The 19,245-nt window shown below is 42.6% G+C and overlaps 1 protein-coding gene across 4 annotated transcripts in view; it reads left to right on the forward strand.

The window, feature by feature from the left end:
* SUDS3 (SDS3 homolog, SIN3A corepressor complex component) overlaps positions 1–19,245 on the forward strand; it is a 213,278-nt gene that overhangs the window by 191,947 nt on the left and 2,086 nt on the right. For all 4 annotated transcript variants that reach the window (XM_033957288.1, XM_033957289.1, XM_033957287.1 and 1 more), the window contains one exon: positions 8,969–9,053. In XM_033957288.1, coding sequence (XP_033813179.1) covers positions 8,969–9,053 — 85 coding nt within the window. The remainder of the gene's footprint in view (positions 1–8,968; positions 9,054–19,245) is intronic.

A 19,245-nucleotide genomic window follows, 5' to 3' on the forward strand; every position in this document is an offset into this window, starting at 1 on the left:
CACTAGGATCTTTCACTGAGGAATATTCTTTCAAAAATGATCTTATCTTTGATCTAGTGCTGAACTCATTCTGTATAAGAATTAATATTTCAATATATTTAATTTAAATTTTAATTGCTTTTCATTGAATCTCATTGATAGCTATAGAATATATTTTCAATAGGGAATATCTAATTCTAATATGAATCAAATTCATATGTCTTTAGTGATGGAAAATGTATTAATTAACATCTGTACACTTCTAAAGAGGATGGTTACTGTGCACATATGAACAGAAGCGATTTGATTTCATTATGAGTAAATTATAGATTTATAATTTGTCTCCTTTTATACATGTTAATATTATATGTTAAAGGATATTAAGAATAATTAGTTATTGATTATCCAAGCAAGATAATCTTAATATTATCTTCACATTAGATCAATTAGATCTATACAGCTTGGGAATTGGTTGTTGAGGTTTTTGATGGATATTTATGGAATGATTATAATAATAACAAGAGAATTATATAAAAAGATGAATATATTATAATATTGTCTTAATATTGTGGTCTGTTGGGGAACTTTCTGGACTCATCTGTACTTATATGTGTGATTCCAAGTTATATATGTCATTATTTAGGGGGGGATGGGTGGGAATGGGATTAACAAAGGGATTGATAATAACTGGGGGAAGTGTTATATTCTAATGAAGAGGGTTTGGAAAATGGCATCTAATCATGAATTAATTTGTTATTTATTCTTTACATTTGAGAAGAGATTTTTGATAATTATTAAATATAATGGAGACTAAAATTTTTTCCCTTAACGTTAATGGTCTCAATCATCCTGTAAAAAGGAAAAAAATGCTTACTTTCTTGAAAAAACAGAAAGCTGATATATACTTCATCCAAGAGACGCATCTTTCAGATGTTGAATCAAAAAGACTCGAAGGCGAATGGTTAAAGCACTGTTTTTTCGCCCCTGCAGTTAGGAAAAAAGCGGGGGTTGCTATTTTAATAAGTAATAAATGTTCAGCTTCATTTAAAATGTTGGAGTTTGATCCCTTAGGAAGATGGATTAAGGTGGAAATGAGAATGGGAAATAATATCTTGACCTTGATTAATGTCTACGCCCCTAATTCGAATCAAAATGATTATTTTAATCTAATCTAATCTAAATCTTGGGTTTATATACCGCATCATCTCCGCAGATGGAGCTCGACACGGTTTACATGGTTAGGGAAGGAACGGAACTCCAGTGGAATTATATAAGTATGAGAGAAGAGAGGTTGGTGTGAGAGTGCCAGGAGCGGGACGGGGTTACGTTCTGGAGAAGAGCCAGGTCTTCAGATGCTTACGGAATGGTAGAAGGGGGCTCAAATTGCGGAGAGGGGAAGGGAGACTGTTCCAGAGCTGAGTGATTCTGAAAGGGAGGGAAGAGCCAAGTTTACCAACAAGGGAGATGCCTTTTAAGGAGGGGTAGGATAGTTTTAATTTTTGAGTGGATCTAGTGGAGGTTGGATTTGAGGAATTCCAGGATAGAGGGATAAAAGGAGGAAGGATACCGTGGAGGATCTTGAAGGTTAGACAGGCACATTTAAAGTAGACCCTGGAAATAACGGGAAGCCAGTGGAGTTTGGATAGGAGCGGTGTGACATGGTCAAATTTACTTTTTGAGAAGATAAGTTTGGTGTTTTGAGAAGATAAGTTTGGTGTTTTGAGAAGATAAGTTTGGTGTTCTGGATTAGTTGGAGTCTGTGGAGGCTTTTCTTTGTTAAGCTTAGGTAAATGGAATTGCAATAATCCAATCTGGAGAGGATAATGGATTGTACGAGGACGGCAAAGTGTTTTTGGTGGAAGCAGGATCTCACTTTCCTCAGCATGTGAAGGCTGCAAAAGCATTTTTTTATCAGGGAGTTGAGGTGGTCGTTGAAGGATAATGATGAATCTATGGTGATGCCCAGAACTTTGCTAGAGAATTCCAGCTGTAGAGCGGAGCCTGTGGGCAGTGGGATGGAAGTGGGTAATTGATCAAGTTTAGGGCCGAGCCAAAGTAGTTTAGTTTTGGACTCGTTCAATTTCATTTGTACAGTGTGAGCCCAGGATTGAAGTTTGGTTATGCAAGAAGAAATGTTAGCTGCGAGATTGGTGAGGTTCGCGTCGGTCTCGATGAGGACCAGGATATCGTCGGCGTAAGTGTAGAGTGTTTCTAGGGGGGATAGGTGGAGAAGATTCAGGGAGGACATATAAATGTTGAAGAGGATGGGAGAAAGGGGGGAGCCTTGTGGGACTCCACAAATCGGTTTCCATGGGGAGGAAGAGGAACCATGTTTGGTGACGGTGTAAGAGCGAGAACGTAAGAAGTTCGAGAACCAGTCAAGGACTGTAGAACTAATGCCTATCTCGGAGAGTAGGAAGATTAGAATGTCATGGTGGACAACGTCAAAGGCAGCAGAGAGGTCGAATTGAAGGAGAACGGCAAATTTTTTGTGAGAGTGAAATTGTTGGATCTTCGAGATTAGGGAGGCCAGGAGGGTTTCGGTACTGAAGTTGGGTCTGAAGCCGTATTGATAGGGTAGGAGGACAGAGAATCTTTCCAGGTAGGCTGAGAGTTGGGAGGAGACGATGGACTCTAGCAATTTGGTTAGGAGCGGAATGTTTGCTATTGGGCGATAATTGGATGGGGAGGAGGGATCTAGGTCAGCTTTCTTCAGTAGAGGGGTCAGTGCAATGCGTCCCATTTCAGGGGAGAAGAGGCCCGATGATAGGGCAGAATTTATGAGTATGGTGAGAGAAGAGATGGCCTGTGTGGGTATTTTCTCAAATAGATAGGATGGGAATGGATCCAAGGTGCAGTTACAGGATTTCAGTTTCAGGCAGAGTTTGAGGACCTGCGAATCGGATACTTGCTCAAAGGTAGTCCAGGATCTGTTGACTGGGACGGGGGTGGGGACCTTTGTAGTAGGATCGGGGGAGGCGGGCACCAGAGGATTGTAGGAGACTACGGGAGGGAAGGAGCTTCTCAAGGCGGTGACCTTTTCATTGAAAAAGTTTGCTAGTAGGTCCACTGATGGGGAGGAGGGAGGTATAGAAGGGTTGGTGTTGGGAGTTAAGGAGCGCCAGATATTGAACAGCATACTGTTCTGGTTTTTTGAACTGGAGATCTTGTCACCATAGAAATTTTTCCTAGCTCTTTTGAGTGTATTGTTGTAGAGTTTAATGTTGACTCTCCAGATTTGTTTATCTGCGGGGGATTTAGATTTTTTCCAGATGCGTTCCAGGGATCGACATTTTTGTTTTAGCATCCTGTGTTGTGGGAGGTACCAGGGGGCCTTACGGGAGTAGGAGATGGTTTTGGTGGACAGCGGGGCGAGAGATTGGTAGGTGGATTCTGAGAGAGTGGTCCAATTGTGCCAGTTGGTTGCAGAATCTGATGGCTTAGGATTGGATGAGAGAGTGTCAAGAAATTTGGACCAGAACTGATCACTTGAAATTTTCTTGCGGAAAGTAATGGACTTAGAGGGCTGAGGAGAGGTTCCAAGGTGAGACATGAAGATGGGGAGACAGAAGGTTCCTAGGTAGTGGTCGGACCAGGGAACGTGGTCCCAACGGATGTCATCGGTTGAAGTTTTGTAATCCGTGAGATCGAGGAAGCTGATGAGGTCTAGTGTGTGGCCTTTTTCATGGGTTGGAGAGGGGGCAGGGGGGGGAGAGGCCGAGAGAGATGAGGAAATTATTGAAATCGGATGCATCTTTGCTGGAGGTGTCATCAAGGTGGAGATTGATATCTCCGATGATCAGTAGTCTTTGGAACTTAAGGAATGCGTTAGATATGGTCTCGTAAACAAGTTCGGAGGAATTGCTCCAGGGGGTGGGCGGGCGATAGAGTAATAAGATACCTAGTGGGTGTAGATGGAGCTCATCATTGATTGAGGCTAGCATATATTCTAGTGAGTGGTGGCTGCCTTTTTCGAGAAGTTCAACATTGAAGAAAGATTTGTAGAGGAGTGCCAATCCGCCTCCTTTTCGGTTTAGTCTAGGAGAAAAGAGGCCTTGGTAGCCCTGGGGGCAAATCTCGTTTTGTGTAAAATAATCATCTTTTTTGATCCAGGACTCTGTGATACAGAAGAATCCAGGATCGGAATCTGTGAGGAGATCTTTCATAATTTGGGTCTTGTTACATACGGATCTGGCGTTGCAGTAAAGTATCGGGACTGGGGTTAGAGAGTCAGGGGCATGGTTGGGAAGGTTGGCGGGGGGCACAGGCTTTAAATAGGCGAGGTTGGCTTTGCGGGGTTTATGTTTGTGAGAGTGACTTCTAGTGCGCAACAGCGTGGGGATTTTGAGGCTGGGGCAGGTATTAGTGACATTTGGGGAGTCTGGTAGATTGGGGGAAGGGGGTTTCAAGCAGAGGGTGATCTTAAGAGAAGAGCAGAGAAGGAGAAATAGGAGCCAAAAGGGAGGCTTCATGTTTGAGCTTGGGGAGCCTTTTTTGCTGGGAGGCAGGGCTTGTTTGAATCGTGTGTGAAACAGTTTGCTAAGTAGGGAGAGTCTTTTTTTTTTTTTTTTTGGATAACACTGGGGGGAAAGAGTGGTTAAACCCGAATCCCAGCAGTGAGAGCGGATTTACCTCTGAAACTATTTATCTTTTGGAACCTGAGCAATAGGGTATTCCATGCGGAATCGTATGCAGAGGGGGCTTAATCGGAGGGGTTTAGCAAGGGGAGGCTGCACTATCGGGAAGCCAGGACTGGGCGGGGACTTAAATGAGTTAGTGGGAGGAATTAATACTCCCACTGGCTGCTTCTAATTTAGTTGTAGCTGGAGATTTCAATGCTGTGATGGATTCTTTTATGGATAAAAAACCAAGTAAAAATATAAAATCTTTAGGGTTAGAAAATCTGGTAAATTCTTGTGATTTAAAAGATATATGGCGAATTCTTCATTTTAATGATCAGGAATTTTCTTTTTTTTCACAAGTTCATAAATCTTTTTCAAGAATTGATTATGTTTTTGTTTCAAATTCATTGGTAAAACAGGTGCTACAAGCTTCCATTGATCCAATTATTTTGTCAGATCATGGAGGGGTATGGATTAAATGTAGTTTAGATAAACAGGAAATAAATAGATCAGTTTGGAGATTTGATAATACACTGATTGCAGATTCAGTTTTTCTTGAAGAATTTAAGGAAAAGATATCTGAATTTTTCAAAATCAATAATACAGTGGATATCAACACTGAAATATTGTGGGATGCTTTTAAAGCTACTATGAGAGGTCATATCATTTCTTATTCGGCACATACTAGGAAATTATTGGTTAAACAATTCACTGATCTGGAAAATGAAATTAAATTTCTAGAATCTAAATTAATTAGTAATTGGCAGAAAGATACTTTACAAGAACTCTTAAAAGTAAAAGGGAAATATAATGAGATTTCTTCAAGATTGGCGAGGAAAGATTTATTTTCCCAGCAAACTTTGTATTATGGAAGTTCCAATAAGGCGGGAAGATTACTTGCAAATTATTTTAAAACAAAAAAAAGAAAAGTAAAAATAATAGCAATTAAAGATAGTAATGGAAACTTGCATACTCAGATTAATGATATTTTAAATCAATTTCTTAATTTTTATAAAGATTTGTATTCTTCCGAGTCTTATGCTGATAAACTTCAAAGTGGTGTGGAATTTTTAAATTTATTAGTGGGTCCAAAACTTCCTGATCATATAAAAAGAAGATTAGATGAGCCTATATCATTAAAAGAAGTAGAAACTGCAAGAAGTCTCTTAGAGTTGGATCCGCTCCAGGTGGGGATGGTTTTACAGTAGAATTGTATAAAACATTTCAAAATGCGTTACTCCCTCATTTATTAAATTTATATCAATATCAACTAAATAAAGGTTGTATTACAGGTACTATGGCAGAATCTTTAACTATTGTTTTACCTAAGCCAAATAGAGATCCTACTTCGGTATCAAACTATAGGCCGATATCTTTAATTAATGTAGATGGAAAATTACTGGCTAAAACTTTGGCTATGAGATTGGCTAAGGCTCTCCCTTATATAATTGATGTACATCAAACTGGATTCATTGCGAATAGACATTCTTCTAGTAACACAAGATTGACATTCCACACTTTAAATTTAACTAAAAATATGAATGATCCGGCTTTTGCCATATCTTTAGATGCAGAAAAAGCATTTGACAGAGTGGAATGGGATTTCATGTATCAAGCCTTGGAATGGTTTGGTATAGGTTCAGGATTTATTCAAATGGTTCAGACTTTGTATAGCTCCCCTATGGCAAGATTATATATCAATAATAAAATGTCAGTTCGTTTTCATTTACATAGGGGAGTTAGACAGGGTTGTCCACTATCTCCTTTGCGTTTTGATATAGTATTAGAACCCCTATTATTAGCTATTAATCAAGCAAAGGGGATACAGGGTATTCCTCGTAACGATTGGGAATATAAGTTCTATGCTTATGCAGACGATATTTTATTATATTTGAGAAATCCTGTTTCCTCCATTCCTTGTTTGTTAGACTTGATAGACAAGTTCGGTAAATTTTCAGGATATAAAATAAATTGGAATGAGTCTGAACTTCTTCCACTCAATGTACATTGTTTAAAAAGTATGTTTGAGTCCTTTTCTTTCGTTTGGAAGGATGATGGTTTAAAATATTTAGGAATATGGATTAAAAATACAGTAGATGAGACTGTAAAAGAAAATGAAAAAAGGCTGTTAAAAAAGGTTACGGAATTATGTGAGCATTGGAATCCATTACATTTATCTTGGTGGGAGAGAGTTCAAACGGTTAAAATGATGATTTTACCTGTAGTTTGCTATCAAATGGATATGATACCAGTATTTTTTCATGGATCTTTTTATAAAAAATTGAACTCGATTATTATAAAATTTATTTGGCTTGGTAAAACTCCTAGAATTGCTATAGCATCTTTGCAAAGACCAATTAAGGAGGGCGGGGTAAATTTTCCAAACTTTTATAGGTACCATCAAGCCTATATTTTACGTCAAGGTATGTATTGGGTCCTCCCGGATCTCATTGAGTATACTCCTGATTGGTTATATTTGGAATGGCGACTCATGTTTCCTTTACATCTTTCTCATGTGCTCAGTATCAAGATGCCCAGATTGTACAAAGAAAATAGAATTCTAATGGATACTTGGAAAACATTACGGTTTGTCAGTAATTTAACAGCAATTACTATTAATAATTCAACGAATCAATCCATATGGCTAAACTCCAAGATTCAAATTGGCGGTTTTAAGATCGTCTGGAAACATTGGATAATTGCAGGTATCAGAACTTTAAATGATGTAATTACTAATGGTAAGCTGCTGGATTTTACACAATTGCAACATAAATTTGGGCTTCACAAATCGCAATTTTTTCGTTGGTTGCAATTGAAGCAGGCCATTCAGGCAGGGTTCCCTGAATGAAAAAATTTGAATAATCAACCTAGCATAGAATTTTTATGTTTTCAGGCGGACTTTCTGGGACATCAGGCCGCACACTGGTATAAAACTATTAGTGAATTGGTTAAAAAAAAGCCTAAAAATACTCTTAGGGATATTTGGAGCATTGAGATTAAGCTTGATATTTCAGCATCTCAATGGCCACAAATTTGGTCTTGGAGAATGAGATGTACAATGTCAGCGTCTATGAAACAAACTTGTTTTTTTTTTGTTACATAGAGCTTTTTGGACCCCAGTTAGATTGCAAAAGTTAAATAGTTCTTTGTCTAATAGATGCTGGCATTGTACACTGGATGTAGGGACTTTGGATCATCTTTTGTTCTATTGTCCCCATATCTTAGCCTTTTGGAACTCAATCTGGGATCAAGTAAATTGTTTATTGGAAAATCACGTAGCATTAACTTATGATACTGTACTTTTTGGTATGTCTATGAGAAAAAAGAGTCAGATATCAATGTGTAATAACAAACTTTTATTGATTTTGACCGGAGTAGCCATTCAACATATTACTAATAACTGGAAAGACCATAGTAGGCTCAATTTTAAATTTTGGTGGAATTCAGTTTGCCACATATACAGAATGGAAAGATCAATAGCGGTGCAAAATGGAAATTATAAAAACTTCATTAAAATTTGGGAACCATTAACGTCCTTTTGTCATGATTGATGCCATTTTCCTAATATTTCTATATTTAATATGTAAGATAAGGGTGGGGTGGGGGGAGGGTTTCTATTACATGTAAAATAAAAATTACTAAAAGGATTTCAGGATGGGAGAGGGAGGGTTATATTTACAACTATAAGTTATAATGATAAGATGTACAAGTGGTTAAATCTATGTTATTGTGTTGCAATTTTTGTACACTTGATGAAAGTTTTAAAATGAATAAAGAATTATAAAAAAAAAAAAAAGATTTCTCCATTCAGGGAACCCCGCCTGAATAGCCTGCTTCAGTTGCAACCATGTATAGCTTTGTGATTTATCAAAATCAAATTTATGTTGTAACTGCCTTTTCTGTTACGGCTGCTTTTCTGTGACTTGCATACTGACTACAGTACTTGATTTCCAAATTCTGACTTTGATTCTCTGTTGATCTACTTTTTCTAGAAGATTGTTAGGTTGCTTAGAATATTGGCTTCTCTGTTTTTGTCATAGAAGACAAGTTTACTGCTCAATTCCCTCTCTACAAACTTTCCAGTTATTCAGTTCATTCATTTTGTTGCAGCTCGCTGACTCTACTCAGCTACCTTTTCTGTAAACTGCCTCGAACTGAAAGGCTTTCACAGTATATAAATAAAGATCTGTGTTACATATGTTTACTTGACTATCCTGCATGTACAGGGTTTAAGCACAGACCTTTATAGCTAAATTCTATCACTTACTGTTATCAGCCTGAGACGATCATGTCATGTCCTAGTGTCCAGATTTAAATTGTCATTGGATATGTGAGCAATAATTGTTGCAACTCTGTCTTTTTCCCAGGTACCACAAAAGCCAGGCCATATATCTGGAGTCTAAGGAAAATACAAAGATCAGCTGCGTGATCAGCTCTGTGGGGACAAATGAGGTACCAAGCTTTTTCATTTTAGAAGACTAGTATTTTCCCCTTCTTTCCCTAACTACCCACTCACTTTACCTGGAGAAGGTTCTACAGACCAGGGGACAGAAAACAAAGCTTATGCTTATATGTTCTCTTAGGCTTCCGTGACTGGCATCATGATTGTAGCAGGTTTTCAGGTCTTGCCGCTGAAGCATAAGCTACAATAAAGCTTATGCTGTTTGCATTTGTACCCTCTCTTGCCTGGCAAGTGAACACATTTAAATCCTATTGGTCCCACTAGATATCTTTGTTGAAAAGAGGGCTTTTGGATCGTGATCCTAATGCATCCCATCCTCACATAGCAGCACCTGCAGAAGCCTGATCCAACAAGAATACTTAAAATGCTTTCCCTTCTCCAAGGACAAGTAGAATCCCTATATCTGGATGATATCATTTGATGGCCCTCCAGCACTGAACTACAAAACTTTGCTTGACCTATTCCTGCCTGCTACTGTTACACAAAACCCAACTACTTTTAGATAGATACGTTAGATAGATTGTGAGCCCACCGGGACAGATAGGGAAAATGCTTGAGTACCTGATTGTAAAACCGCTTAGATAATCTTGATAGGCGGTATATAAAAACCTAATAAACTTGAAACTTGTTTCATCACTATTATGTGATACACTTTACAGTAATTTCCCTACTTAGGTTTCCAGTAGTTTAGAAGTTTTATTTATTTTTATAGGTTATTTATGTGTTTATAGGTGATTTTAATATCCCAGTTAAACCTGAAGAGTTGGGAAGGCATGACTTAAGTATGGGGGTTGAAGCAATGTTTCGAGGCCTAGACTTATTACAATTGGTAAATGAGACAACTCATAAGGCAGGAAATGTGTGTGTTCTTGTTTTCTTGTCTGATGTGTTTATGTAGTTGATTAGATGCTTTTTTTTTAACTCTGTCACCGTTTTCCTCTCCACTACCTCCCTCAGGAGCACATTCCAGGCATCAACCACCCTCTCCGTAAAGAAGAATTTCCTAGCATTACTAGAGTCTACCACCCCTCAACCTCAGATTATGCCCTCTGGTTTTACCATTTTCCTTTCTCTTGAAAATATTTTGTTCTACATTAATATCTTTCAAGTATTTGAACGTCTTAATCATATCTCCCCTGTCTGAACCATGCATACTTTGCATCATCATGTCCTTGCATTTCTTAGCATTAAATTTCAGACCATTCTTCAAGCTTCGCCAGGTCTTTCTTCATGTTGTTCACACCATCCGGGATGTCTACTCTATTGCAGATTTTGGTATCATCCGCAAAGAGGCAAATCTTGCCTGACAGCCCTTCAGCAATATCGCTTATAAAAATGTTAAAGAACAGGCCCAAAAACCGAACCTTGAGGCACACCACTGGTAACATCCCTTTCCTCAGAACAATTTCCTCTGTCGTTTTCCACTTAACCAGTTTCTGACCTAGCCTTATGATCGTCTAAATTTCCCTTTCTGGTGGGCTGATCTGTGCTCCTGCTATAGATATGAAAAAATGAATGCAGATAGTTTGGGCACAGTAATTTTTTTTTAATTAGTTTGGGGTCCGTTGGCATCTTATGTTACCTTACTATAGCAGGTCTTTGTTATAAGTCATTTTTTGTTTAACTTCGTACACATCCAAGGACGGGTGGGGGGGGGGATATATCTGTCCTAATTTGACCTTAGAGTATTTACACTTGGAGTGGATGGGAAGATGGGAGGATATTATTAATCTGAGTAGGGTAAGATTATTGGGGAACGCTATGTTGCTGTGTTTTATAGAATAATCATTGAATGGGTGGGTGGAAGGGTGGGAGAAAATGATTATGTGTAATTGTAAGTTGAAAGTGCTTGTATTGGCGTAGTATATGTTATACTAGTGTTTAAGCCCATTACATTAACGGGTGCTAGAATATATGCCTGTCTGTCTTTCTTTATTTATGTTTCTCTCCCTGCTCCTGTCTCTTTCTTCCTTTCTATCTCTCTCCCTCCTGCTATTTTTCTCTCTCTCTCCCTGGCACCCTTTGTCTGTCTGTCTTTCTTTCTGTCTGTCTCTCTGGTTCCCTGTCTGTCTTTTTTTCTGTATGTCTCTCTCCCTGGCCTTCTTTTGTCTGACTGTATTTCTTTCTGTCTCTTCCCCCCCCCCACTTTCCTTTGCAGAAGCAGCAGCGGTATTTCCCTTCCCCTCCAGGTCCCTGTGAAGTAGTAGCAGCATTTTCCTCCACCCCCCCATTCACTTCTCTCCCCCCCTCACTTTCCTTTGCAGAAGCAGCAGCGTATTTCCCTTCCCCTCCAGGTCCCTGTAAAGTAGTAGCAGCATTTTCCCCCCACCCCCCATTCCCTTCTCTCTCCCCCCCCCACTTTCCTTTGCAGAAGCAGCAGTGATATTTCCCTTCCCCTCCAGATCCTGTGAAGTAGTAGCAGCATTTTCCCCCACCCACCCCATTCCCTTCTCTCCCCCCCCCACTTTCCTTTCCAGAAGCAGCAGCGTATTTCCCTTCCCCTCCCAGTCCCTGTGAAGTAGTAGCAGCATTTTCCCCCACCCCCATTCCCTTCTCTCCCCCCCCCACTTTCCTTTGCAGAAGCAGCAGCGTATTTCCCTTCCCCTCCAGGTCCCTGTGAAGTAGTAGCAGCATTTTTCCCCACCCCCATTCCCTTCTCTCCCCTCCCCCACTTTCCTTTGCAGAAGAAGCAGTGATATTTCCCTTCCCCTCCAGGTCCCTGCTGAAGCAATTCCCTTCTCTTACCTGAGCTGTCCTGCTCCGTTTCAGCCCCTCCCTGCAATCTGACCTGCTCCTTTCGGCCCCTCCCCCTTCCCTTCCCGTTGGCTGGCCTGCTGCGGCCGAAGATTTTTGTTTTAAGTTTTTAAAAGTGCCGGCGGCGGCTCCTCTCAGCTGCTGATCCTCCTGTAAAGAGCAGCCTGTGATGGTGGCCGGCTTTAGCGAACCTCGCAGGCCGCTCTCCAGCCTCGGTAGCACGTTCCCTCTGACGCACGGGATCGCATCAGAGGGAACGTGCTACCGAGTTGGAGAGCGGCCTGCGAGGTTCGCTAAAGCCGGCCACCATCGCAGGCTGCTCTACAGGAGGATCAGCAGCAGTGGCGGCGGTGGCGAGTGAGGGCCGAGTTGTGTTCCCTGCCGAGGACGCGGGCAGGGAGGGAGCTTGCCTGGCTTCCAGGGTGAGTGAGGGCGGGAGGAGGGGAGTGGCCAGAATGTTCCCTGCTGCCGGATTGGCTGCCACGAATCAGAAATCACGGCGGCAGGGATCACGAAATTTCAAGAGCGCATGAGCGCTCTAGGATTTTATTATATAGGATATTCATGTATTGTATTATTGTATGAAAATCAATAAAGAATTAAAAAAAAAAGAGCAGGCCCTTGAGGCACACCACTGGTAACATCCTTTTCAAGTTTCAAGTTTAATATAGATTTGATATAACACCTTATCATTTGTTTCAAAGTGGTTGCACAATAAAAATTAGGGTAAAACCAAATAAAACGTTTAATATATTTCTTCAGAGCAATCTCCATTGACCACTACTCTCTATCGTCTTCCACTCAACTAGTTTCTGACCCAGCCTGTCACTTTGGGGCCCATCCCGAGGGCAGTCTGTTTATTAGATGTCTGTGTGGAACACTTCCAAAGACTTTGCTAAAATCTAAATACACCACATGTAGCGCACTCTATCCAATTCTCTAGTCACCCAGTCAAAGAAACTGATAATATTTGTCTGACAAGACCTACCTCTAGTGCAGTGTTTTTCAACCTTTTTTGGGCAAAGGCACACTTGTTTCATGAAAAAAATCACGAGGCATACCACCATTAGAAAATGTTAAAAAATTTAACTCTCTGCCTATATTGACTATATATAAAGTAATTCTCTTGAATAGGAATCAAATAAACACAAAGAAAGTATTTTATAATTACTTTATTACGAAATAAAAATTATAAAATACTTTATTCAGTGCGAAACCTGGGCCTGTTTGGCTGAACACAAAGCTGATATTCTGGCTGGAATCGAAGAAAGACACACATGTAGCTCTTCGTCAACAGCTCTCAGTCTCTCTCTGTATTTGGTTTTTATAGCATACAAAAATAGACAAATATACCCTCCATCCTTTTTATTAAATCACAATAGCAGTTTTTAGCGCAGGGAGCTGCGCTTAATGTCCAGCGCTGCTCTTGACCCTCATAGGCTCCCTGCGCTAAAAACCACTATTGCGGTTTAGTAAAATATATTGTAAAATATAGACAGCAGATATAAATTCAGAACTGTGCATAGTAAGTGAAGGGAAGTTTTCATCTCTGGGAATTTACCCAGTTAACTATTAAGTTATTTGGGCAAATTCCTTTGAAAACTGTGGTAATACTGCCTCCACTTTGCTAAATTTAAAATAAAATAATTTTTCCTACCTTGTCTGGTGATTTCTGGTTGCACTTTCTTCTTCTGCCTGTGCATCCAATCTTTCTTCCCTTCTATCAGCCTGTATGCTTTCTCTCCTCCACACCTCATTCCCTCCCCCAACTTTTTCTTCCTCTCTCCCTGACCTTACTTTCTTTTTTTCTGTTTCTCTTCTTTCCTTCTGTTTCCCTGCCTGCCCCCTTTCTTTCTTTCTCCCTGCCGTTCCCCAAGCCACTGCCGCTGCCATCGGGGAACAGGACCCACCAATGGATAACAGGCCCCAAAGCCGACGCCGACGCATGCTCTCCCTGACGTCAATTCTACAATCGGAGAGGAAGTTCCGCCCAGCCTGGCAGCGATTGGCTGGCCCGAACTTCCTCTCCGACTGCAGAATTGACGTCGGGGAGAACAAGACTTATTGGCTCGATAGATTAGATCGCCAAGACAAAGTGAGTCCTGGGTGATCGACTCACTTTGCCTTGGCGAGCTACTGGCACCCCTGCCTCGGGCCCCCTGTCAGCTCCGGGCCCGGCGGCCCTAGTGAATCTATGTTGCCTGTAATTCCCTACCACTTCCTTACATCCACTTTTGTGTTAGGAGACCACATCTGCCCTTCTCCAGTCCTCCGGTACCACTCCTGACTCTAGGGAAGCATTGAAAAGGTCAGTCAGCAGAGCCAGCAGAACTTCCCTAAGTTTCTTCAGCACCTTCAGATGTCCACCATCCGGCCCCATCACTATCTTTAATTTAGCTAGCTCCTCATGAATACAACTCTTTGAAAATCGATCGGGGTCTACCACTCCACCATCCCTATTCGTGAACAGGAATGTGCTTGGAGTTCGAGAGCAGAGCAGAGTAGAGAAATGATCCATACCTGTGAAAGAATATTGGCTCTTGTGGCAATGTACATCAGGTACAGATTAACATAAAACTTACAATTGTAACAGCAAAACGGTAGTAAAATGTGCAAGTACGATCAATGAGAGAGGGTTCAGGTGTTTTTCTATATGGTTGAGTGGATGCAAATAAGGGGAAGAATTTTCTTAGGAGCAACATTTTAGTTATGTTTTTTTTGCAAACGTTTCATTGGTTTCCAGAATAAGCAATAACTGAGATTTTTTTATGAAGCTAGATGGGCTGGGGCGTCTTTTTGTCTCTAACCCTTTATTTGGCATTGTTAGTCAGAAGCAACTGATGTCTTCTAGGGCTCTTCTGGGAGATCTGCATCTCCAAATGCCTCTTACTTGGCACGGTTGCTCTTGTTCAGCATCAAGTTACGTAAAGCAGCCGTTTTACCATCAGCCAGTTGAACTGTTTTTAACAATAACAGAGTAGCTTTTCGCATCCCCTGAAATTGCTTCCCAAGGTGGTGGTGGAATTCTCTCTGATCTGGTTAATAATCCTGTCAGCTTTATTTTTTTCCACAAAACTTCATTCTCATAAAGGTGAACACATACTGTGCATTATCCCAGGACAAGCAGGCAGCATATTCTTGACTGATGGGTGACGGCACCGACGGAGCCCCGGTACGGACAATTTTAGAGTGATTGCACTCTAAGAACTTGGAAAGTTCTAGTAGGCCGCACCGCGCATGCGCGAGTGCCTTCCCGCCCGACAGAGGCGCGCGGTCCCCAGTTTCTTAGTTTCCGCGGAGCTAAGAAGACGCGTTTTTCAACGGCCGTTGAAATTTTTTCTCTACGCCTTCCCGCTCGCGTAAACCCTTTTGGCTCTATTGCCTTTTTTTCTTTTCTTTTATTTTTGTTAAAAAAAAAAAAAAAACCTTATTTTTTTCTTCAATTCGGTTTTTCCCCGGCGGGGCCTACTGCCACCATCGAGGCCTCGGCCTTCGATTTGGCGGAAGCTGTTTTTACTTTCATGCCCCCTCAGCCAGGTTTTAAAAAGTGCCAGCGGTGTGCTCGGCCTATATCTCTCACGGACCCGCACAACTGGTGCCTACAGTGTTTGGGTCCTGAGCATCAGGCTTCCATCTGCACCCGCTGTGCCACGTTGAAAAAACGTACTTTGAAAAATCGCTAGATACAACAGCGATTACTTTTCGGTGCCGATATGTCCGATCCCGTACCATCGACACCGGCATCGGCACCTTCACAGTCGGCACCTACTTCTTCGACGCCGCATGATACCACACCGGCGTCGCACCCAGGTAAGCCGGCTAAGAAGCCTTCCCCGCTGGAGCGTCCTCCGGTCTCTATTGCAGCGAGCCCAGTCCTGCCGACCGTGAAACGCCAGCGGAAGCGCTCCGCCCCGATTGAAGTGAGTCCTTCGACCTCGGGCTCTTCATCTTCGGGGCGTTGAGCAGCACCGCAGGTACCGCAAAAGAAAAAGGCGGTACCGGTGCCTTCTTTGGATGAGCGTATTGCCGCCGTCCTCCAAGTGCAGCTAAAGGAGCAGTTACAACAACTCCTTCCTGCTCTATTGGCACCAAACCTTCCGGTGCCGGTCTGGTCTGAACCACTGGTACCGGTAGTAGACCAACCCCTATTATCTGCAGCATCCGCTTCGGTACCGGTCCACTCGGCCTCATCGACATCGATGCCTGTTCTTGCTCCGGAACCAAGAGCCCAGCATCAGTCGGTACAGACTTCGGCACCAGTGCAACCGGTAACGTCTCCCGGTACCATATCGATGAGGTCGGGTAAGTCAGTGCGCAAATCCCGACACTTGGAACCATCCACCCCAGAGTCCCGAGACCGTAGTTCCCATATCAGGGACCCTGATCTGTGGGGTGACTCTGAAGAGCCCTTTCTGTCTGAGGGTGAATGTTCCTCAGATGAGGATGAGCCTGCTGTGCCTGACCCATCCTCTCAACATGAATCCACATCTTTCACTTTTTTTTTGAAAGACATGTGTGACTCTCTATCCATTCCTTTGGAGGCTGAATCTAAAAAGTCTAAAGCCTTTTTAGATGCTCTTGACTTTGATCAACCTCCAAAGGAATTTTTGAAACTCCCTCTTCATGACATCTTGAGGGAAACTTTTTACAAGAATCTGGAAACTCCTTTAATGATTCCAGGAGCTCCCCGTAAGTTAGATTCATTGTATAAAGTAATTCCTATTCCTGGTTTCGATAAGCCCCAGCTTCCGCATGAATCTCTGCTTGTGGAATCTACTCTTAAAAAGTCCACAGGGGCTAGTGTCTATGCTTCTGTATCTCCTGGCAGAGAGGGCAAAGCCATGGATAAATTTGGTAAGAGGCTCTACCAAAATGCAATGTTGGCTAACAGATCTGGTAACTATGCTTTTCATTTTTCGTTTTATCTTAAGCATCTTCTTACCACCATGGCTTCATTTGAAAAGTACCTTCCTCAGCGCAAACAGCAAGCTTTTCATCACTGCTCGTCTTCTCTGTTTCAACTACGTAAGTTCATGGTTCGGTCAATTTATGACACTTTCGAACTTACCTCCAGAGCAACTGCGATGTCTGTGGCCATGCGTCGCCTTGCCTGGTTTCGAGTATCCGAGCTCGATGTTAATCATCAAGATCGGTTAGCCAATGCCCCATGCCTGGGGGATGAGCTCTTTGGGGAATCCATGGACTCGACCACTCAAAAGCTCTCTGCCCACGAAACACGCTGGGATACCCTGCTCAAGACTAAGAAAAAGCCTCCTCAGACTCGGCCTTTCAGACAGCAATCGGCTTATCAACGACGCTATGCAGCTCGCCCATTGCCAGCAGCTCCCCAGCAACCCAGGCGTCAACGTCAACAGCAACGTCAGCCTCCCAGGCCACAGCAGCAGCAACCTGTGAAGCCACCTCCACAACAAAAATCGACCCTTTTGACTGCATTCTCCAAAGCATAGCCAGTGTTCCAATTTCTACCCACCTACCTCAACCTATAGGTGGTCGTCTCTCTCTTTTCCTCAGCCGATGGGAGGTTATCACTTCGGACCAATGGGTCCTCAACATCATCCACCACGGCTACTCTCTCAACTTTCAGACCCTTCTAGCTCAAAGCCTGCCAAAAGAGTCTGCTTTGAACACTCCTCAGTCTGCCCTCCTTCTTCAGGAGGTTCAATCCCTCCTCCTTCTAAACGCTATAGAGGAAGTTCCTCTAGATCAGCAGGGACAGGGATTCTACTCCCGTTACTTTCTAGTTCCCAAAAAAACAGGAGATCTCAGACCAATCCTAGATCTTCACGATCTCAACAAATGTTTAGTCAAGGAAAAATTCAAGATGCTTTCTCTGGCCACTCTTTACCCTCTTCTCAATCTAGACGACTGGCTATGCTCCCTCGATCTCAAAGAAGCATACACTCACATACCGGTCAATCTGACCTCCAGACAGTATCTCCGCTTCATTATCAATCGCTGTCATTATCAATACAAGGTGCTACCATTCGGTCTTGCCTCCTCTCCAAGGGTGTTCTCCAAATGTCTCATTGTGGTGGCTGCCTTTCTACGCTCTCACCACCTTCAAGTCTTTCCTTATCTGGACGATTGGTTAATCAAGGCCAATTCATCTCAAACAGTGCTCCTGGCCATCAACCAAACCATCCTGTTTCTACAACTTCTGGGGTTCGAGATCAATCTACCCAAATCTCATCTCATCCCCACTCAGAGACTTCAATTCATTGGAGCGGTACTGGACACAGTCCTCATGAGAGCATTCCTGCCATCCAACCGTCTTCAAACTCTTCAATATCTATGTCAGCAGGTGCTTCCACAACGTTCCATCTCTGCCAAGCAAATGATGATACTCTTGGGTCACATGGCCTCCACAGTTCATGTCACCCCACTTGCACGTCTTCACCTGCGCACTCCTCAATGGACCCTTGCTACTCAGTGGTCCCAAGCGACGGATGCTTGCTCACGACACATATCTGTGACATCATCTCTTCGTCAGTCTCTACAATGGTGGTTGATATCCTCAAATCTCTCCAGAGGTCTTCTGTTTCATCTACCTCCTCATCAACTTGTCATTACCACCGACGCCTCCCCTTATGCCTGGGGAGCTCATTTGAACGAATTCCAAACTCAAGACCTTTGGACAGCCCAGGAAATGAAACATCACATCAATTTCCTGGAACTCAGAGCGATGTTTTATGCCCTCAAAGCCTTCCAACATCTTCTCTTTCCTCAGGTCCTCCTGCTGTGCACAGACAATCAAGTTGCGATGTACTACATCAACAAGCAGGGTGGGACAGGCTCTCGCCTCTTGTGCCAGGAAGCCCAGAAGATTTGGGCTTGGGCCACAGATCACCAACTATTCCTGAAAGCTATCTACATTCAGGGAGAACAGAATTCCTTAGCGGACAAGCTCAGCAGAATTCTCCAACCTCACAAGTGGACACTCGATCCTGTAACTCTACAGTCCATCTTCGCTCAGTGGGGCACTCCTCAGATAGACCTCTTTGCAGCTCCTCACAATCACCAGCTGCCCCTATTCTGCTCCAGACTCTACTCTCCTCACCGTCTGGCAGCGGACGCTTTCCTTCTGGATTGGTCCAATCTGTTCCTGTATGCTTTTCCTCCTCTGCCGCTCATGTTACGAACCTTGTTCAAGCTCAAGAGGGAACGAGCCACCATGATTCTGATTGCTCCACGGTGGCCCAGACAACATTGGTTCTCCCTTCTACTTCAACTCAGTTCCAGAGAACCCTTTCTGCTTCCACTATTTCCTTCTCTGCTTACGCAGCATCAAGAGACCCTTCTACATCCCAACCTCCAGTCTCTACACCTGACAGCTTGGTATCTCTCGGGCTGACTTCATATGATTCTCTTCTGTCTCAGCCCGTTCGTTCTATTCTGGATGCTTCCAGG

This window comes from Geotrypetes seraphini, chromosome 8, assembly GCF_902459505.1.
Source record: "Geotrypetes seraphini chromosome 8, aGeoSer1.1, whole genome shotgun sequence".
NCBI lineage: Eukaryota > Metazoa > Chordata > Amphibia > Gymnophiona > Dermophiidae > Geotrypetes > Geotrypetes seraphini.